Source organism: Monodon monoceros, unplaced genomic scaffold (assembly GCF_005190385.1).
Source record: "Monodon monoceros isolate NGI ecotype Baffin Bay Population unplaced genomic scaffold, NGI_Narwhal_1 Super_Scaffold_20, whole genome shotgun sequence".
Lineage (NCBI taxonomy): Eukaryota > Metazoa > Chordata > Mammalia > Artiodactyla > Monodontidae > Monodon > Monodon monoceros.
The window spans coordinates 100,808,774-100,831,035 of record NW_021703777.1 but is presented as its reverse complement, the minus strand read 5'-3'; the positions used below and the strand labels follow the sequence as shown (position 1 = coordinate 100,831,035).

Here is a 22,262-nt window from a genome sequence, read left to right as displayed (position 1 = left end):
GCAAGTGCCAGTAGAAAGGAAAGGTGCTTTAATCAGAAAAGCCGGCAATCTGGGGAGAAGGTAGACTCACGTCCAGAGACAAACTCTGAAGATTCTGTTCAGCCATGACAGTTTTTTAAGGGGAAGAATCTCAGTGAATCATTGAGGCAGGAGGTTGGGTTCTGCATCATTCTTCATTGAACGCAGACTGGCTGACCCTCTATCTTCAGATGTTACCTTGTCCGTGTGATCTGCCTGCAGGATTCCTTAGGGGGTTGTTGGGGCGTAGCGAGCTAATCATTCCTTAACTACTGGATTCTTTATTCTTCTTTTTATCTAGGAGAAGGATCAACAGGTTAGACAAGGCATGGTGTGCATTCAGGAAAGCATAATTCAGGAGTTAGTTTCAATTGCTTAGTGATCTCATTCCTTTAATTTGGTTTTTAAGGTTAGAGGGGAACAGAAATGGGTAAACAGGAAAGGGGCAAAAGAGCTCCTTTCAATTGGTCCAGTGTGGTAATTGCTGCCAAAGTAAACTGCAGGGCTTCCCTGGTGGCGCAGTGGTTGGGAGTCCGCCTGCCGATGCAGGGGACGCAGGTTCATGCCCCGGTCCGGGAAGATCCCACATGCCGCGGAGTGTCTGGGCCCGTGAGCCATGGCTCCGCAACGGGAGAGGCCACAACAGTGAGAGGCCCGTGTACCGCAAAAAAAAAAAAAAAATTAAACTGCAAAAGCAGAGACGCTACACAGAGGGCTGCTGGGGGGACTTGCTGGCACCGGGAAGAAGAAGAGAGAAAGAGAGTGACTTTCAGTACTCAACTGGGAAGGGTGTCACTGACAAGCGTCCACAGTTGGGAAAAGGCCCAGCAAATTCTTCGCCATGGGGAACTTGTGGGGCTGAGTTGCCAGTTGCAAGCCAAAGGTGCATTCTCAATCCGCCCATCTAATGTCCCAGATGTGCCTCCTGGACCAGAGGCCAGCAAACTTTTTCCCTAAAGGGCCAGACGATAAATATTTTCAGCCTTGCAGGCCATCTGACCCCTGTTGTAAATAATCAGTTCTGCAGTTGTGGTTTGAATGCAGCTGTAGACACATGGAAGCAAATGGGTGTGGCCAGGTTGGCCTGAGGACAGAAGGGACTAGATCCTTGTTACTCCAAGTGTGGTCCCTGGTCCATTATTATCAGCATGCTCTGGAAGCTTGTTAGAAATACAGAATCTCAGGCCCCACTTGGGGCCCATTGAATTAGAATCTGCTGCTCACAAGGATTGTTCCTGAGGCCTCCACATACGTCACTACCACATATGGTGCTTGCACTTTTGTCACCTGTAAAATGGAGATGATTCATATACCCCGCAGGCTGGGCGGTGTGAGAGTCCTAACTGTTCACAGTTTGACAACGCTGGGAGACAACTCTCCATGGGCATCTTGTGTCAGTGTATGTCTTATAAGTGAGACTGATGGCCTTTCTGCTCTAGAAGGTCTTCTCAAGGATGTTTGCGCAGCAGACAAACCTGGCTGATGGAGACTGTGTCTCCCTGGGAGCAAAGGGCTGGTGTGTTCACTGCCTGTTATAAAACATCCAGGTTCCCTGAGCCCAGGGTGCCTTTTGTGTGATGCATCCCACTGCATGTGCATGTCTGCTGGCCTGCTCCACAGCATCCTCAGGGAAATGGGGCCCAAAAGGCAGCACAAGTACTTGCTGATGCTGTGATACTGCTGTTGTTATTAGTAATGAAGCCCTCTGATGACTTAGGAGTCTCTTGACACACCTCCCTTCCCTGAAGAGAAGGAAGTTTCCTGGATGGCTCAAAGTCAAGCAACCTGTCAAGGTAAAGGGTTCCAGGCAACCTCTCCCAGCAACTCCTTGCGCTTTTAATTCCACAAGAAAGAAAGAAGGGGTAGCATTTACCTTTCCTTGGACTCCATGCTTGGCTGGTCCCTGGGAATCTTCTGTAGGATGCTCGAGGTCAGAAGTGCTAGGACCGGGTCCTGATTCAGAGATTCCATCCCCTGGCCACCCTCTTTCTCCCTCCTAGAGCAAGGGGCCACAAACAACCCATGTACTGGGAAGCGTTTTAAACCTGGTTCACAGCAGCGTGGAAATGGTAAGGAGCATACATCAGAGCTGGAAGCTGGGTGCTGTCCCCCTTGAGAAGGTTCTCTTCCAAATGCGTTTCCTGGTAGGGGACAGAGTCTCCTTGTAGTGACAAGTGGCAGGGTGGCTCCAGGATCTCTGTAGAGCAGGGACTCAGGGCACCATTCTGGAGGGATGGGGGAGGATTTGCCTTAGGGCCACTTTTGTTTAGCATGCACCTTGTGCTTAGCTAAAGAGCACCTTAATGGGGTGGCTTTGTGATACTAAGAGAGATTGGGAAGGGCACCCCCAAGCCAACCCTGTGGGGTCTCCACTATGTAATAGAAAGTTCATGAAGTTTGGATCCTGGCAGACAGTTCAAATCTTGACTTTATCACCAAGTAGCTGGGGGACGAGCAGGCTGGGGCACTGCCTGCTGGGCTCCCTTCACGCCTGGTCTTTGTAGTGGCTTCTGGGAAGGTCAGTGGTAGCTATTTGACCCGAAGCCTGAAGTAGACTGCATGGGAAGGGACAGAGATGGAGGGCTTACGAAGGGGGTGGGTGGTGGAGACCGCTGTCTGCAGAGATCAACTTGGACAATGTGTGGGAAGAGCTTCATGAAGTGGGAAGCGATGCCCTCCATGGTGAGGACTTCAGCTTTACACGGCATGAGTGTAACATGAGTTAACACGTGCGCCCGCTTAGAGCCCTGAAGTTGACCTTCATAACTGCTGTATGAAGAAGGCAGAGCAGGAATTACCAGGCCCTGCTCATGGGTGCAGAAACTGACACTCAAGAGATGTAGGCACTTGCTGAGAGCCTCCCAGTGGGGCCACACAGTGAATTGTGGAGCCATGATTTGAAGCCAAATCTCCCACTGCAGAGCCAGCTCTCGCTGGGCCAGTATCAGACTGGGTGGGCTCATGCCCACCCCAGAGAGGACCAGTGTGTCCAGTGGGGAGCAGCCTCCCAGCCATCGCTGGAGACTTCAGCACATGGAAGCTGCTGCCTGCCTCAAGAGCTGATTTCTCTGTGGGCCGAGGACCCCGGAAAGGGAAGCGGACCAACCCATGATGGGAGTGGAGGTGAGTCTGATGGACAGGGGTCCCTGAAGAAAGCTGAGAGATAAGCCCTGGCAAGGGGGCCAGGGAGCACCAGGAGGCAGGGACCCCAGGGTCAGTGTGTCCCTGCACAGGACCGTCCCAGGACCAGCCACATCGTGTATTCTGAGAAGGTGAGGGAGGAGGCATAAAGGCAAGAACTGAGTTGCCTACAGCTCAAGAGTTTTGCGTTGGAACCAGCATTAGAAGAGCTGACTTTAAGAAGTCCAAGCTGTGTCTCTAGAGGCTGGAGAGAAAGAAAAGGGGTGCAGCTGGTGTTCTGGCAGAAGCCTGTAGGTGAGGGTCACGGCTCATGGTGGCCAGGAACCAGGATGGTCAACACAGCAGAATGACAACAGCTGAAGGCACTGAGGATCCACAGGGGATCCCCTTCTCCCCAGTGGTGGGGAGGGGGCCCTTCTGGCTAACAGGAAATTATGCTGTGGTCACTCAGGCAAATTTGGGGAGGATTACGGAAAATATACTGTACTTTCTGCCAGTAAGTGGGAAGGGACTCAGAGCATGCAGCTTGGGGTTACTATTACTATAAACGTGACCTATTTTTACTTACTGGCACGAGAAGCCCAAGTTATATTTCAGTGGAGGTGGGAAAGCCCTGTCAGTGTTACCAGTTTACAGCTTGTCCCTCTGTGCCTGAACCCCAAATCATAAGGTGGTTCCTAATGCGAATTCTTGCTTGGATACATGTTTCTCTGATCGGACTGCTTTCCCAACAACTGGCCTGGGGCTCTGTACTCTGGGAATGGGGGTTTGGATGAGGGAGAAGGGAAAACTCATTTGGAACTTGAGACTGAGGAGATATGCTCTTAAGGGGATTGGGGGTGGGGACTGGGTACCTCATTGGTGATTCAGGGGGAGGCAGCCTCTGGGAAACCACTGGGACCAAGAGAGAAAAAAAAAGCAGGGGAGGTGGCACTGGGACCAGACAGGAGGCTGCCAAAAAGCAAGCTTCACCCACTTGGAGAGTTTGTGTTGGGCTTGCATTTATCTCATTCATTCCAAATTATTGATTACCTCCTGTGAAACAGGCACTGTTAGGACCGGAAGATGGAGGATGAGAGGAGATAGGCACAAGAATCAGACCTCTCATAGGAGCTTGAGGATGAGCCATGGGCGAACGTAACCCTGTTGTGCAGTTGGCAGCAATCAGAGCTGCGAGAAAGTCACAGAAAATGCGTGAGAGGGTGTGTGGAGGAGATTACACCTGGCTTGGGTTAGGGTTGCCATGAGACCCAGAAGGCATCATGGGAAAGGTGGAATTGGCCCATGAGAGGCACGTATTTTAACACGTAGAGACGGGAGTTGAAAGGCATCCTGGGTAGGGAAGGCAGGGTGGGCAAAAGCAGGAAGGCGGCAAGTTAAGTTAGAATCTGTACAGTAGAGCAGTTACTGTTCATTTGCATCCACGTGTGTGCTATATAAAGGTTTGAGCAGTAATTTGAGGAGATTTTAAGAGTGTTTTTCTTTAGGTGGAGAATCTTATGTATTTTTTAAAATAATGATAAGGACGGCAATGATGATGGTGATGATGGTGATGGTGATGATGATGGTGATGATGATAACATGAATTGTGATCAAGTTGATTGAGCCTTGAATTGCCAAGTTTGGTTTTATTCTGTGGGCAAAGTAAACACATCACTGAATTGAAAGTCTTCCCACCTCCCCGCCCCCAGTCTCTATGTTCCTCATTAAACTTGTCTTTGAGGGGACATTGCCCATCCAACCCAACCCTGAATAAGAACAAAGTTGTAGGAAGGAATGGCCAAGAAATAGTTTATTCTGAACAACGAACAAGGCTAACTTGAACAGAGCCAGGAAATCCAGCATCTTGAGCTACTTCCAGCTCCTGCCCCTAATTCATGAACTCAACCCAGTGAGGGGCCCTAAATGCTGCCAGGGTCACAGTGAAGAGAGAAGCAGCCCCGTTATTTCCTGGAGGGGACAGGATGGTGCCAACGGGAATCAACGAATGAAAAGTGTGCAAGACAAGTGGACACGTGGGCAACACCATCTAGAAATAGCCTGGGTTTGAAGGAGGAAAACAATAATCATTTCTTTCCTTTTTTCAAATAAAAATATAAAACCACATAATACATTAAAATGTCTCTTAAGAAATCTAAGAGATGGCCTTGACAGTCCCAAGGATTGATTTATGAGGTAAAAAGTGAAAGTTGGATGCAAAATAAAAACACAATTGAACTTTCAGAGGAATGTACAGATATCAGAGACTCCAGGATGAAAAGTTCAAAGAATCTTAAAACACCAGGCTTGTTTCTACAGAGAACTGACTGCCAAATGAATGAAACAGGAAAGTTTCTTTAAATGATGATAATGCAGACCAAAAAACCAGCTACCATTCACAGAGTATTATGTGCTGGGTATATCACACACAGGATCTTTTTTTAACCCTACAACAACCCCCGAGGGTTAGTTTTATTATCCTCCTTTTAAAACGAGGAAACTGACACTCAAGGGATTACGCGATTTGCCTGAGGTCTTCCGGTTAGTAAACAGCAGGGCTGGATTCTGGACACAGTCCTGATTCCAAGTCCAAGCTGTATCCCCTATGCTACAGCATCTCCCACTTCAAAGATGAAGTGCTCCCTGAACAGATCATAAAGTAGTTTGCTCTTTGTGTGAGCCCACCGTCCTCCTACACTTTCTAACCACCTGTGCTTCCTAATTTATCAGTGTGGAGCAGCCTCCTGGATGGCAGTTGGAGAGCCTCTTTAAGACAATGCCGATGAGATGACATAACCCCTTTTCAGGAAAGAAAACTTGGAAGGGGACGGAGACTCAGAGTTCTGCTGTGGGACTGGGTTTTGGGAGGAACTCTGCTGACACTCTATAGGAGAAACTGATGGTCAGTGACTTGACCTTCTGAATGGGCATCTACGGGACATCCCAGCACCAGGGGTGGGGTGGGAGTGGAGACCTACTGAAATTAAAGGTGGAGATGGTGGAGAGCCATCTTAGAAGGTCAGAAAGACTGGCCTGACAGAGAAGGCAAAAGAAGACACTTCCGGCTTAGCTCCAGGATTCGGGAATGGTGTTTCCATAGGCTGGGCTAACACATCAGATGTTTGAGGGCTGCATTTTCGAAAGTACTGTCTTAAGAGTCAGGATGGACCGAATTGCAAAGTTGTGTTGGTCTAATTGCTTTGGGGGAGGGGAGTGCACTTCAAATATTAAGGTTTTATTTTGCCCGTGTAAACAACTTTATAAAGGTTTTGCATGTCCGCTACCCAATTGGATTCTTTGAATAACCTTGTAATTAGAGGTGGGGCAGAGAGCTGTTTAACCCCTTTGGCAGATGTGGAAAACTGAGGCACAGAAAGGGCAAGGCTTGTCCACAGTCAAGCAGGTATCAGCCGGGCAGCTGGGACCAGAACCCAGGCTCCCCAGCTCCGAGCCCAGGGTTCCTTCTCTGCATCTGATGTTATTAGAGGTGAGACAGGGACCATCGTGGCACAGAGAGGGGCTTTTGGTGGGCAGGGCAGAGGTGTGTGCAGTCCCGCTGGAAGCCACAGGTGGTGGCTTAGCTGCTGCAGCCACGGGAGCAGGCGTGAGCCAGAATGTCGTTGTTACACCCGTCCTGGAGCTTGCTCTGGGCCTGGCTCCCGGCTCGGCCTTCTGTGTCCAAGAGCTGGCCGCTCTGCCCTTGCTGCTTCCTCAGCCTGCAGACAAGCACAGCAGAGACCCAAGTTAGTGATGTGGAGCGGGGGATGTCCAGGGACACAGCTGGGGAAGCAGGGCGACCGAGGAGCCTTCATGTCGCGCTGGCCTGGGGAAGCACAACCCCTGAGGGGGCGAGAATGCTGTGTCTGGAGCCTGGCAGGCTGGGATCCACACCCAGCTCAGGTGTGGATCTGAAGAGTTACTCAACACCCAGAACCTCGGTTTCTCTATCTGTAAAACGGAGATAGTAATACCTACATCACGGCTCCTTGTGAAGTCCACAGGAGATCATGTATATAATTTGCCTAAGTTGACACAGTAGGTAAAGGGGCGTGTCCCACACATTATTCGCGCATGTATGTGTAGTGAATGCCCACTGATGGACCAGTCACCATGCCAGGGAGCAGAGGAAACCCTGGCGAGCAAAGCAGTCAGGTTCTCTGTCCTCATCGAGCTTATCACCTGATGGGGAAGAGGGACAGTGATCAAATTGTCCCACAAAGAAATATCTGAACAGATGAGCACCCAGACTTACAAACTACCCCATGACAAACTGTGTTAAGGGAGCACAATTTTTAAAAAAAAATTTTTTCTTGAAGTATAGTTGACTTACAATGTTGTGTTAGTTTCAGGTGTACAGCAGTGACTCAGCTATATATCTATATATATCTCTATCTAACCATCTACCTATCTACTCTTTACATATTCTTTTCCATTATGGTTTATTACAGGATATGGAATATAGTTCCCTGTGCTATACAGTAGGACCTTGTTGTTTATTTTATTTATAGTAGTTTACAACTGCTAATCCCAAACTCCTAGTTTATTCCTCCTCCCTCCCTTCACCCTTTGGTAACCATAAATTTGTCTTCTATGTCTGTGGGCCTGTCTCTGTTTTGTAAATTAGTTCATTTGTATTATATATTTTATTAAAATTTATTTATTTTTGGCTGCATTGGGTCTTCGTTGCTGTGCGTGGGCTTTCTCTAGTTGTGGTGAGGGGGGCTACTCTTCGTTACGGTGCGTGGACTTCTCATTGCGGTGGCTTCTCTCGTTGCGGAGCATGGGCTCTAGGCGCACGGGCTTCAGTAGTTGTGGCTCGTGGGCTCTAGAGCACAGGCTCAGTAGTTGCGGCGCACGGGCTTAGTTGCTCCGCGGCATGTGGGATCTTCCCGGACCAGGGCTTGAACCCGCGTCCCCTGCACTGGCAGGCGGACTCCCAACCACTACACCACCAGGGAAGCCCCTGTATCATATTTTAGATTTTGCATATAAGTGATATCATATGGTATTTGTCTTTCTCTGACTTACTTCACTAAGTATGATAATCTCTAGGTTCATCCATGTTGTTGCAAATGGTATTATTTCATTCTTTTTTATGGCTGAGTAATAATATTCCATTGTACATATGTACCACATCTTCTTTATCCATTCATCTGTTGATGGACATTTAGGTTGCTTCCATGTCTTGGCTATCGTTAATAGTGCTGCACAAACATGGGGGTGCGTGTATCTTTTCGAATTAGAGTTTTCCCCAGATATATGCCCAGGAGTGGGATTGCTGTATCACATGGCAACACCATTTTTAGTTTTTTGTTTTTTGTTTTTGTGGTACGCGGGCCTCTCACTGTTCTGGCCTCTCCCGTTGCAGAGCACAGGCTCCGGACGCACAGGCTCAGCGGCCATGGCCCACGGGCCCAGCCGCTCCGCGGCATATGGGATCTTCCCGGACCGGGGCACGAACCCTTGTCCCCTGCATTGGCAGGTGGACTCTCAACCACTGTGCCACCAGGGAAGCCCAACCTCCTGTCCTTTGTCTACTTGCAGGGACTAGGACCAGGTGCCCAGTGCCTCTGCCTCTGAGGTTTGCAGCCCTCCAGGTAGGACAACTGGGAAAGGTAGTCAGGATAAAATATATCATCCTAGCGGAGGAGGGCTCAGGGTCCAGAGGCCCAGAGGCACTGGATCTAGAGGCCAAAGTGAGCAGGGAGGGGAGAGCCTAGGATGAGGAAGGGAGGTGGTCAGACTTCCTCAGCAAGGCTGGGATTGCCTGGGAATCTTGCTCCCCTGGCCCTTTATTCCCTCTCCTACATTCAGAGACTCTCTCAGATACCTTTGGAGAGAAAATCAGATCGGAACTAGGGAAAACTCAAATGACTAAGAAATCTATGAGAGTGAAAGGGAAATGCTTTTACTTCCAAAGTACAAAGGACACTGTTGTTTGGTTCACAATCTGTGAAGCCCCATAATTCTCTGGGTAAATTGCAAGATAAAGATGAATGCCATTAAGATTTTCTTTTAAATGCCTAAACATAGCATAGACAGCATTACTATCTCTAGATTTCTGAACTTCCCCGATTATAACGCAAAATAAAGCTTCAAAGACTGCATAATAAAGAGTGGAGCATAGGGATGAGAGAGCCCTGATGAGGGAGAGATGGATTCTGAAATCTTGTGTAGATCAGGGAAGGCTTCCTGCAGGAGGCAGACTTTGAGCTGGGCTTTAAGGATTGGCCTGGAATGTGTGAAGCTGGAGGGGGCGAGGGAGGAGATTTGAAATGAAGGGACACCAGTGAGGTAAGTCACGGAAAGTAAAAACAATACTGCATGGTGGACCAGAGTCCTTTCTGGAGCTGGATAGTTTCAGCCACTCCAGCTCCTCCTTCTGGCCAGAGCTATTTCAAAGAGTAGAACCAGGGGCTTACCTGGTGGCGCAGCGGTTAAGAATCCACCTGCCAATGCAGGGGACACGGGTTCAAACTCTAGTCCGGGAAGATCCCACATGCCGTGGAGCAACTAAGCCCATGAGCCACAACTACTGAAGCCTGTGCGCCTAGAGACCGTGCTCTGCAACAAGAGAAGCCACCGCAGTAAGAAGCCCGCGCTCCTCAATGAAGAGTAGCCCCCGCTCACCGCAACTAGAGAAAGCCTGCGCACAGCAACGAAGACCCAACACAGCCAAAATAAAGGAATAAAATATTCTTTTTAAAAAAGAGTAGAACCAGCTGTTTCAAGTCTCCCCTCCTCTATGGAGGGTCATAAGTATTCATAAGAATACTATGACCATGGGTACTGGAGGCCTAGAGTGGTGTCTAAGTGAGGTGTGAATCATGCGCCTTGCAACTTACCACCAGGTGCAGTGTGAGATGAGAAGGCAGAATCCAGAAGGATGGACCCCTCTCTAGACATCCACCCATCCATCCATGGGCTTACACAACTGGATTCGCATCTAGTTCGGGGAGGCTCCAAAACCTGCATTCTTCCCACTACATTTGCATTCCCACCTACTACCAACCATTTAGCATCCAGCCACCATCCACCCACCCATTCACTTTCTATCCACCTATCCATATATTCATTCATTTGCTTACCCTATTCATCTACCCCATCCATCCAACCATCATCCATCCATATGTCCATCTGTCCCACCCCACCCCCACCTGTCCACCCCTACTCACCTAACTGACCTCCCCTTACTCACTTACTTATTCACCTACCCACCCATGTACCTCTATACAGATACCTATCTATTTACCTCAACCATTCATTATCCATCCATCCATCAACACATCCCTCCATCTACCCTTCTACTCATCATCCAAGTATCCACTTACCATCCATTTCATCTATTCACTATCCACCCATCCATTGATTCCCCCCGTAGACCCCCTATTTACCCATCCACCCACACAGCTACCTCACATCACCTGTTCATCTAGTATCCATCCACCCGTCTATCCATCCATCCACCACCCTTCTGCCCATCCAATCATCCATCTACTCCCATATTTCCATTCATCACTGCCACCCTCCCATCTGCTCAATGCCCACCCACCCATTCACTCCCCTATCCTTCCACTCATCCTTTTTACCAGCACTATCCGTGTGCCAGGTTCTATGTTCCAGGCTCACAGTTGAAGGGGCTGGGGAGCAGGACAGAGAGCAAACAGTGAACATTCACTGTGATGAAGTCTTTGCTGGAAGGAAGCAGTATGGCTTGGCATTCAAGGCCTGGGTTTGGAGCCAGGCTGTCTGGTTCTATCCCTGGGTCTGCCACTTACTAGCCGTGTAACTTTGGGAGGCTAGATTCAAACCCAGGGCTCTCTGTCTCCAAGACCCCTGCCCTTTCCACTGACTCTTATGCCTTTCAATCTGGATATGGAAGGAAGGTAGCATGGAATGATTTTTCCACACTCTGAAGGAATTAGAAGGTCTCAGTTTGCTCAAGTAGGAACCCACGAACCAAGACAATGATATGAAACCATATGGTTGGCCCCGAGAGCTCACTTCCATGACTAGCCCAGAGCCTAGTTATGTATAATTCAGGAGGAAACGAAAAAGGATGTTACATATCTTACTAGACATAGCCCAAGTCTACGGAAGCAAATTGGCTAGTTATCTCCATGATGGCAGGAACATTTAATTTTCTCAGCCACTTTATCAAATTAATTGTCAGCTTTGTGACCAGAATTCTGAGTGATGGATGTGAATGCTCTCAACGTCCCAAACTCAAGCATTAGATTCCAGAAGGAAGTGCTCTGTGATGGAGACCCTTGATTAACAAGAACAGAACACATTAAAATTTGTAATAATTTGGGCTGGAGGCATTTTTCAAAGGCAAAGCACTACATAGGACTAAAAGAAAATGGTTAGCAATCAAATAATTTCAAATCAAGCTATTTCACACCCCGAGGATGGAATCAGTTTCATACCAACATTGATCTGCAACATCAAACCCTAGGTGCGGCCTGGCCTCCTGTTCCAGGGTGATGACCAGCTTTCCTTTGTGCTGTGTGCTTTAAAAATGGGAAACATTTCAAGTGCCGTCACACCTATTCATGTCATTTCATTGGTTGTATGTCTCCTGGACTGTGTGGAGTCGTGGAGTGGCAGTGTGGCATGGTGGGAGAAGGCAGGATTTGGAGCTGTACAGAATTTGATCAGGATCCCACCTTTGCCGTGACTGGCTGAGGGGCCTGGGGGAACTTACCTAGCTTCCTGAAGCCCCTGTTTCCTTACCTGTAACATGGCCACGGCACCACCTCTTTAAAGGAGAAGATGAACTAATGCATAGTATCCATCTGCCCTGTAACAGGCACTTTATAAAGGGCAGCGATTTTTATGATGATGACTGCAGTGTGGGGACACCCCCATTTCACAGATGGAGAAACTGAGGATCAGTAAGTAAAGCTTAACTTCCTGCCACAGTTCTGATGAATGTCTCCCAGCAAGGAGGCCCCCACAGATGGTTCTGCAGGCCTCGTTCTGGGGGATCAAGGCGGAAGACCTGGAGAAGAGGAGGGTACTGGAAGGGGGTACACACAGAGTGGCTGAGAGTCAGGACCCAGAAATGGGTGAAACAGGACAATAGGCTCATGGGGAGGGAATCCAGCCCCACAAGTCATGGTGGGGTCCAGAGGGGCCTGTAAATCAGGGAAGGCTGGGCATGGAAATGGCAACTGGAACTGGGTCTCCAGCCTGGTTACTGGTCTCCCCTCCTATGGGCAAGGGACACCGAAAGCCATCTGTGGCTGCACGGCGGCTGGCACAGCGACCAGCCTGGGGCTGGTGCACAGTCAATGTGTGTTGGAAGGCTGGGTGGGTGAATGCAGGGATAAATGCCCAGCCAGGTTTCCACCCCTCATCAGCAGTCTGTCTGCACAGGTCGGCAGGCTCTGTCTCAACACACCGAGGGGGAAGGATGCCAGTCCCAATTAAATGGAGTAAAAGGATGTCTTAGCTGGACAAAAATTGGATGACCATTAGAACTGGCGAGCTCACAGCCCTCGTGGACAACAATTTGCATGAGTCAACATGCATGGAGCTTTTTCTCTTGTGGCCAAGGGAGCTGATAGGTTGTTATTTTGTGTGTATGCGTAAGAGTTCGTTAAAGAATTAAGGCAAAATGATGTTTGATGTGGCACTTAATTGATACAGTACTGTATTGGTCTGATAATTTTGTGCATAATATTACTAGCAAACACTTGGGCGGTGCTGACTGATTGTGTAGGGGGGCTGTTAAGTGCTTAACATCTGTCAACTCACTGGTCTTTACAACAATCCTTCATATGGAGTAGGTTTTAATACCCCATTTTACAGATGAGAAAAACTGAGGCAGTAGTGTGAGGCCCAAGGTCACAAAGCTAGCATGGATCAGGATTCAAAATCAGGCAGTCTGATTCCAGAGGCTATGCTTGTAGCTGTTATGTACACTGCTTCTCTATGGTTAATAAAAACCAGAGTCGAAGTTACCAGAAAGTTCTGAAAGGGAACACTCCAAATTGAAGAATGGTTGTCTGTTTGGGGACAGGGGGTGGATACTGAAGAGAAGAAAGCAAACAGTCACCTGGTCTAATTGTTTGTACACTGCAAGAATCCCACCTCCAGCATCCCTAGCAGAGAGCCAGCCAGTCTTAACCCAAACCCCACTGCCCATCTCTCAAGATAGCCCATTTCATGTGGGAACTGCTTAAATCCTTAGAAACTTTTCCTTCATATAGAATTTCAACTGAGAAATCTGCTGCCTGAGAGCTCCTCCCCGTTGGCCTTTGTTGTGCTTCCCGGAATTATTCAGCTGATTCTAATTTCTCTCTCATGGGACACTCCTTCAATTCTTAGAAGCCCCCTGGACCTCCATCATCCATCTTCCATCGTCCCCCAGGTCCACCCTGCCCCACTCCCCACCTGCTCTCCAGCTTGGGAGTCCGACTTGTAGGAATTGTATCAAAAGCTCCCAAGCTCTTTGGGCTTCCAGCTGGGCTTGGCCCATGGGAAGCCCTGGCAAAAATCAGGAGTAAGGGCAGTCAAGTTTGGGCATCAGGTCCCCAGCCCCTTTCCTGCACTGTCACCTGGGGCTGCTGGGAACATTGGAAGGTCGCTGCTCTAATCAAGGTAGGCTTCTCCCTGGACGACCTCCCTCTCCTCCTCTCTGTCACCCACCGGGTGGGAACACCTTGCCTTCTCCAAAGCCCCAGTTCACTGCACAAGCTTCTATGACGCCCTTACAGCCAAACCTTTGTAAAGTGTCCTTTGAAAATAAATTATCCTTGGAGTGTTTCCTCTGCAACTCTGACTGATACAACATGTTTCTGCTCTCCCATGAGGTGTCTCTTCCTTAAGTAAAAACTCAGTAAAACTGGCTGTTCCGCTTTCAAACCTCATCACTTATTGGGAAGACCACCTTGTATGCAATACTTATCTCACAAATTCAGTAACAGCCTTTGGCCAGAAGCATTACAATTCTATTTTATCGGCTTTGCCTGAAGCAAAACCTATTTGAGGGAGTCTTAGGATGGCGTCAGCTACGGCATGGGTGTGATATAGCAAATTGTAGGGGATTATTTTACTGAGCATCCTCTCTATATACCCCTTTGCAAATGGATGAGCTCTGGGAAAATTGAAGGGATGGCAGCCCTGGTTTCTGAGTGATAGGGGTTGAGATTTGATGAGTTCATCCTTACTCAGCACCTCCTCATTTAATACCTACACCCACCCTTCCAGATAAGAATTAACAGCACCCATTCTGAGGGTGAGAAAAGGATGAGAGAGGATGCGGAACTGGCGGTAGGTCACACAGCTTTTCAGAGGGGAGCCCCGGCTCAGATGGAGGACCTGGCTCTTCCCATCTTCCCAACTAAGCGATCCTCCCTATACACTGGCACTAGTAGATTTCTCTCTAGATTTAGAGGTGGAGCTGACCTTTTACGTCTGAGCTGGCTTAAGGATGAGACTTGCTGGGTCCTCACTTCTGTGGGTTGGGGGCCTGATGGACAGGTAGCCACTAACGGTGTTCACCAAACATTCTGATTTGCCCCTCTCTGGGCACGCAGCAAGATTGCACCTCCTGGCTCCTCTGGGGCTGGGTTCGGCCATGTGACCAGTTCTGGCCCGTGAGTGTGAGTAGAAATGCTACCATCAGGCTGGAGCATTGCCGATGCAAGACCCTCCCGAAGTCTCTTTCCCTCTGTCAGTCTCACGGCCATGTTCCAGAGATGCTCCTTCAGTCTGCATCCTGGAATGATGGGGATGGTGACATGGCAGCAGCACCCCCCAGCTAACCTGCCATGAACAGGAAACAGACCTTTGCTGTTGTAAACCGCCAAGATTGGGAGTTTGTGCCTCTTTAGGTTCAGAGAGGGGTTCTGGAGATTCAGACACTGGTCTGTGGGTGAATAATGGCCTCAGTCCAATTCTGGGCCAGAGAGTAACCATGGGAAAACCCTGGGGCTGCAGATTGAAATGAACTCTTTGATGGCCAAGGGACCTGAATTGGTGTCCACTTTGGGGCCGGTACTTCCATGCCTGGGCAGCCAGCCCTCCCTGTCCCCTATCCCCCCGTCCCATCCATGTACAGTTACCACGTTCTACCTGCCCAGAGGAAGGGAGGAGGTCAGACAGAAAGCCAAGAGGGACCACCTGCCATTTCTTTATTAACCTTCCCCAGACCTCAACATCTGTCACTCCCTATTCTTTCCTCTCCTGGGCTCTATTTACCCTACGCTATCGTCCTTACTTTCCAAGCGGAGTGGACCGCCATCATTTTGCCTTTCTAGTGATTTTATAAATCTTACCTCCCTCTCACAGCTATTGATTGGCCTAAGGGCAGACACATGACCCAATCAGCACCAGCCAGAGTTCTCCAATGGCCAGATTTGATTGGTCCAGGGACTAGCACCTGACCAATCAGAGTCATTCCCTGGGGTACTCGAATTTGAGATCAGGAAAGCATTCTCCTTCTTGTCTTTCCTCAACTCCCTGTTTTATCTATTTTCTTGAGTTTGGTGGCAGAGCTGGGAGACTCTGGAGCTCAGTGTGTAGAAAGTACTGGTTTACAATAAAAGAAAATGACTTTGATGTGCCGAGAAAACAAATCACCGGAAGGAGGAAGGAGTGAGTTCAGGCAAGGTTCCTGGCCCCCGTCCCAGTTACTTTGGGATCACATTGCATTCCAGCACTTCCTGTGGCTGCATGAGTCCTGCAGTAAGTTTCCATTTCACTGAAGCTGTTTTCTTTTTGTTTTCATCCCTTGTAGCCATGGTAGTCTCAGAGAATTCACCATTTATGCTGGTATCTTCCTCTCGAGACTCCTAGAGCCACGATTTGTGTAGGTTAAGCCATGGGACTTAGGTATGTGTTTTTTTTTATATATATACACACACACATATAAACATATATACACATACATATATATATACATACACAAACACACACATATATATACACATCCCAATAAAGCCCTTGTAAGTCGAAAATATCCTAAAAGTCAAAAATGCATTTAACATACCTAAGCTACCGAACATCATAGCTTAGATCTTCCTACCTTAAACGTGCTCAGAGCTCAACATCATTAATCATTAGAGAAATGCAAATCAAAACTACAATGAGCTGTCATTTCATACCAGTCAGAATGGACATCATCAAAAAATCTACAAACAGCAAATGCTGGAGAGGGTGTGGAGAAAAGGTAGCCCTCTTACACTGTTGGTGGGAATGTCACCACCACCACCACCACCAACATTTATTCTAAAACAGAACATTAGGTCCTATTTATAATTTTCAAATTTACACATAGCCTCATTTCACGTAAGGCCTATAAATGTTCACATAAAAAATTAGGGTACCTCTTTTTTACTAGAGAAAACCGATTGAAGGGAAAGTAAAATGGGTCTTTAAATGAGATAAGTCAGAGCAGGCCAGTAAGAGCATGTGCTTTACTGCTCGGGGCAACGGGGTTGTATACACTCGGGGCGATCTGTCAGGGTCTGCGTGTCTCCCTTGGCTGACTGAAAACCAAGGCTCCTATCTTTTATTGGTTGCGATTGATATGTCAATATCAGTCACCCTTTTCCACCTGGCTGAAACTTCCTTTGATGGAGAACCAAGTGAAATGGACAGAGGGCCCTGATTCCCGTGTGATTTCTTGATTTCGAGTTTTCATGAAATTTGAGTTTTTGAAAGAGCCCAGAATCCAGTGGATGGAAGAAGTGAGCTCAAGTCCTTCATCTTCCAGTTGAGAGCTGCAAGAGCTTCGGAATAATAATAATAATAATAAGTACCTCAGGAAAATGTGATGAGTAAGGATTAGAGCAATGGTTCTCCACTGGGGGTGATCTGCTTGCCAGGGAACATGTGGCAATGCCCGGGGTCATTTTTGGTGTCACAGCTATGGAGGTGCTACTGATATCTAATGAATAAAGGTCACAGATACTGCTAAACATACTACAATGCACAGGACTGTCCCCACATCAAAGAATTGATGTCAATAGTCATCAAGTGTCAACAGAGCTGAGGTTGAAAAGCCCTGGATTAAAGGAACAGGATCTAAAACCAAAAAATCATGTACAGTTACTGTTAATAATATTATTAAACATAACATGTGCAGTGTTCGATTTTTAAAATGTAATGTTTTCAAGGGCTCCAAAGGTAGCTTAAATGTGCTTTTAAATGTTTTTATTTCTTTAAGAGAGGAAGCAGAGAGAAAATTCACCTCCTCAAACTCCTTTCGTACCAGGGGCTTTTTATCCTGCAAAACTTTGTCAAATGCTATTGAAAAGACCTTTTGGAAAAATCACCCCTGCTCGGATCTTTGGCCAAAATAGGAGGACAAGCCCCACAGTGCACTTCTCAAACTAATGGAAGCTCAGCTGCCCAGGCCCTGGAAGCCCCGACCAGTCCCTGGAAGCAGATGCTCCACCTGGCTCAGTGGCCTTTTGCCAGCTGAGACCATTAACCAATAATAGCTGCATTTCCAGAAAATTAGGCAGTGCTAATTTTAATCTTGTTCTCTGTTTAGAAACTGAAGTCCAGGGAGGTCAGACCTAGGGCATCTCCTCCGCGTTTGCACAGCGGCCTAAGAATGTCTGCATCCCACCATCTCCCCTGCAGGCTTCAAGCATCCTGAGGACATGGTCCTGCTAGATCCACTTCCATGACCCCAAGTCTCAGGTCAGGATTATAATATATCTGTCAAAGGGCTGAATGAGAACCTTCTATGGGAGCTGCCACAGTAGATGCCCGGCCCGTGTCCCCTTGGCACTTCATGCCTATGACAGCTTCCTCATCCCACGGAGGGAGGGGAGCTTTTTCTCTGTCCAAGAGTTTTTTTTCTAGTTGAGGAAGCGCACTTGGGCCCGTGCAAGAGGTAGGTAGTTATGCTGGGGCGGTTAGAGCCTTCAGCAGTATTCTTCCACCCACGAGGGCTCAAAGTTGCAGGTGAATGATCCAGGGCAAAGGAGAAAGAGGGCTGGAAGGTTTGCAGTGTGTTCGGCTGTTAGCATAACTGACACCATCTTGGGCCTGTTCATTTCCTCCTGTCCTTCCGCTGACCCTACCTAGGACTGTACTGTGTAGTAAATCTCTTCTCTGTCGTCAGTGGTTTTGTAATGAATAGATATTGTTTAATGATCATGAGGTCCAGGTAGTCTCCAAATAATGATAAAGACCTTCGCTGACATATTCCTGGCACCCACCCATCATAAATCAGATAAGGCCTTGACTTAGGAATGCAATCCCCGTCTCCAAGCACTTACCCCCATACCCTAGGTTAACTATAAAATTGTGATGGTCCCTCGGAGGTGCGGAGTGCAGCTGCCGATGCCTCCAGATTGCCATATGCCCTATCCAATCCGCATGTAAGTTACCCGCAATAAACTTCACAACTGTACTTTATGGAGCTGACTGCCTCGTTGTTTGGTCTCAAGATACCTTCTCAGTTCGTTGGGCACTTTTCATTCCCTCTGTCCTCGGAGATAGTTTTAGATGGGGAATTCTCATGACTCAGTCCAGAACCAACTGGAGGATGCACGGTTTGGGCACTCTGGTCTCCTGCAGAAATTCTCATCAGAACGACTGGAAGAACATGTTACAGTGCAGATCCCCAGGCCCATTCTCTCAGCTTCTGATTCAGAAGCATGCCGTGTTGGTTTCCTGGGTGCGGGGCTGGGGAGCTGTAACACGGTACCACCAGCTGGGTGGCTTATAGTAACAGAAATGTACTATCTCACAGTCTGGAGGCCAGAAATCTGAAACTAAGGTGTTGGCAGGGTTTGTTCCTTCTGGAGGCTTTGAGGGAGAATCTGTTCCAGGCCCCTCTCCTGGCTTCTGTTGGCTGTGGGCCATCCTTGGCTTTCCTAGGTTTGCACATGGATCACTCCAATCCCTGACGCCATTTTCACAGTCTTCTCCCTGAGTCTGTGTCTCTTTTCTTATTAGGACACCAGTCATATTAGGACACCAGGCAAGGGTCCCCTGCCCCAGTATGACCTCATCTCAACTAGTTATATCTGCAACAACACTATTTCCAAAAAAGGTCACATTCTAAGGTCCTGGTGGCTAGAACTTCAGCATATCTTTTTTTTTTGGTGGGGGAGACATAGTTCAACCTGTAACAGATGCAGCAACTCTAAATGCTAACAAACCCCCGGGAGATTCCGACATGACCCCCTGTGACTGTGGCACTTCCATCTGGTTCTTCTTTACAGAGCCTTCTGCAGAGACAAGGCCTGTAACAACGGTACATGGAGCAGGACCAGTCTGTTGCACTTTGACAGCCGGGCGTGCAGAGAATGAAAGGAAACAGAACTGCTGGAGGGAGGCAGCGAGGGGCAGCATGGTCCCAGCGGAGCATGAAGGGAAGCCTGGCTCGGTGTCTTGGCGTCCCCTACTGTCACCCCACTGGCCACATGTCTGAGGTCGGAAAGAAGGTACTTGACTTAATTTTCCAGCTACTCAAATGCCAACGCAGCAGGTGCTTCAAAAACAGGATTGCAGAAAGAAGTGCAGGATGAATAGCGCCGACTTTTTTTTCTTGGTTTAAAAGGAAATCTCTTGCTTTGGGGCAGATCATGCCTCATGAATTGACTTCTCACAGGCACTTTTGTAGATGAGAAACCGCAGCAGAGAGGGTTATGGGTAGATGCAGTGTGGCTCCCTTCCCATGTACTTTGTGGAGCAGGGATGGGGTCTGACATGGAGGGGTTGACGTGATGCTCAGACAGCATCCAGACACCAAGCCGTCCACCTGGATAGTTTTATATGGTGGGTGGGGAGAGGCTGGGGGAAAGGCACTGCTCCCAGCACACCTGCTCTGACAGGTAGCCTGTAGCCCCAGAGCCACGGGGGAGCACCTGAGGTGAACAGAGAGGCAGGGATGAAACAGCAGGAACCTCGGTGAAACCCATGCACATCTCCCCTTACAGGCCATCTTCTTTCCTGCCTCCTGCTTTTGCATATGCTGGTCCTTGACCCTGCAGCCTCCATTGGAAAATGACTTCCACCCTCCCTCTGTTAACGGTGCCAGCCTCACTTCAAATCCATGATCACAACTCTCAAAGGGGTTCTCAGCACGGCTGGGCGATCCTACTACATTTCCCTATCCATTCACTCTTTTTTTTTTTTTTTTTTTTGCGGTACGCGGGCCTCTCACTGTTGTGGCCTCTCCCGTTGCGGAGCACAGGCTCCGGACGCGCAGGCTCAGCGGCCATGGCTCACGGGCCCAGCCGCTCCGCGGTATGTGGGATCTTCCCGGACCGGGGCACGAACCCACGTCCCCTGCATCGGCAGGTGGACGGTCAACCACTGCGCCACCAGGGAAGCCCTATCCATTCACTTTTCCATGTGAGAAAGAACACCTAATTGGTCGAAGCCACTAAATAGTTAGATTTCTGCTAAAAGCAGCCAGATGCAACCCCTAACAACACAAGGACGGATATCTCATGTTCATCTTCTTTTAAAGGGAAACAACTTGGATTCTTCGGATTCTAGATTGAAGCATCTTCTGGCACGCGGCATAATACGAAATGTGATTGCTCTCCGCTCGGGTCCGTCACCCCTCTGCCTTTTCACAGGCTCGCATTTGCCATCCAGGCACTCTCTGAGGACCCTTCAGACATGCCTGAACTGATAAAGGACCCGAGGCAAGGTTGCCTGGAGCCCACCATCACTTTGGCCCAAAGTGCCCAAGCTGGTTTGAGCGGAAGTTCCCAGGACTGGGTGTCTACCGCTGGGAGGGACCATGAGCCTCAGAGCAGGCAGGACCACAGGGAAATTGTGATGAGCTCTGAAACCGCTCACCACGTCAGCATCCCCCACCCCCCGCCCCGTCCCAAGTCTGACGCGCTGTGTTGCAGAGGCACTTCCCGTTCTGCTGGGACCAAGGACATAGTCCCGCAGTGGGTGAGGCTTGCTGCCCAGCTTGGTGTGTGTGTCTGGGCTAACCTGGGCATCCACCAGCCCTAGAGCTTTAGCTGACCAGGATAAATGACAGGCTGCAGTCTCCTTCACCTCCCCCAGTGCCCACTGGGAATGGAGCCCCACCCTGCCCCCCGACCCAAACAACTCTGCCCCGGGGCCCTCACCTCGTGGTGCTCCACCCTCCATGCACACTTAGGGAATACAAACTTCTTCAACAGCCACTGGTCCCTGTGTCTGCCAGGCCGTCTCGTTCTCTGGGCACTGTCCTCACTCCTGGAACTCCACGCCTTGCCCTCCTCGCCCGTCAGGACTCAGCCGGGCATGGTGGCTCCAGAAGCTTCCCTGACACCCAGGCTGAGCCTGGCACCTGCTGTCGGAGCCACACCTGGGCTGCCGTTTTCCATATCATGCATCCCCAGTGCTGCTGTCACCTGCTATAAGCTGAAAATGGTGGAACACCGGTGAACGCCTAAGGGCCAGCCTGGCGTGTGTCCATCTGGCCCTCCTGGAGGTAGGGAAGCGCATCCCATCATCTCCGCAAGCCCAAGGCCTAGCTGAGTGTTGGCCAAATGGGGCTGATGTGCAGTCAGTCCTGCCTACAGGGTTTCAGCTCCTGCTGCATGAGCCCACGGCTGCCCAAGCCTCTGCTCTAACTCATCAGGCACAGACGGATGAACCCCCAGATAGTAACGTCAGCTGGGACCAAGCCTGAGCCTCTGCTTCCGTGACTGCTGTAAGGGCAGTCATGCGGCCAGGTCCGACCCCAGCTTCGCCCCTCCCAACTCAGCATCATCCTATCTCCTGCCAGCCCATGATGCTGGGGTCCTAGCACTGTCCACACCACCTCACCCCATCAAATAATAACAAGAACAATGACAATAACAACAACAACAATAATAGTAACCCTTTTCATGAGGACTCCTACCATGCCAGGTATTGTATGAACAGCCTCATTTAACCTTACAACAAACACACTGCAAGGGAGTGATTTCCACTTTGTCATTGCTGAAAATAAGGCTCAGTGACGTTAAGTGACTTGCCTTAGGTCACTCTGGCAGCGGAAGAGCCAGGACTTGATCCCGGGCAAGTCTGCTCCAGAGCTTGGGCACGTAACCATGTGTAGGCCTGCCCCTCTGCGCCAGCATCCTGTGTGCCGGCTTGGTCCTCCTGTGGCCACCCCACTTCACATGAACACCCTGAGGCCCAGAGAGGTGAAG

At 49.2% G+C, this 22,262-nt stretch overlaps 1 protein-coding gene across 1 annotated transcript in view; it reads right to left on the bottom strand.

Annotated features, from left to right (window-relative positions):
• Nucleotides 1-4,782: 4,782 nt before the first annotated feature.
• Nucleotides 4,783-22,262, bottom strand: part of STK32B (serine/threonine kinase 32B) — a 349,859-nt gene continuing 332,379 nt past the window's right edge. The window contains exon 12 of the mRNA XM_029234880.1: nt 4,783-6,854. Coding sequence (XP_029090713.1) covers nt 6,716-6,854 — 139 coding nt within the window. The 3' untranslated portion in view covers nt 4,783-6,715. The remainder of the gene's footprint in view (nt 6,855-22,262) is intronic.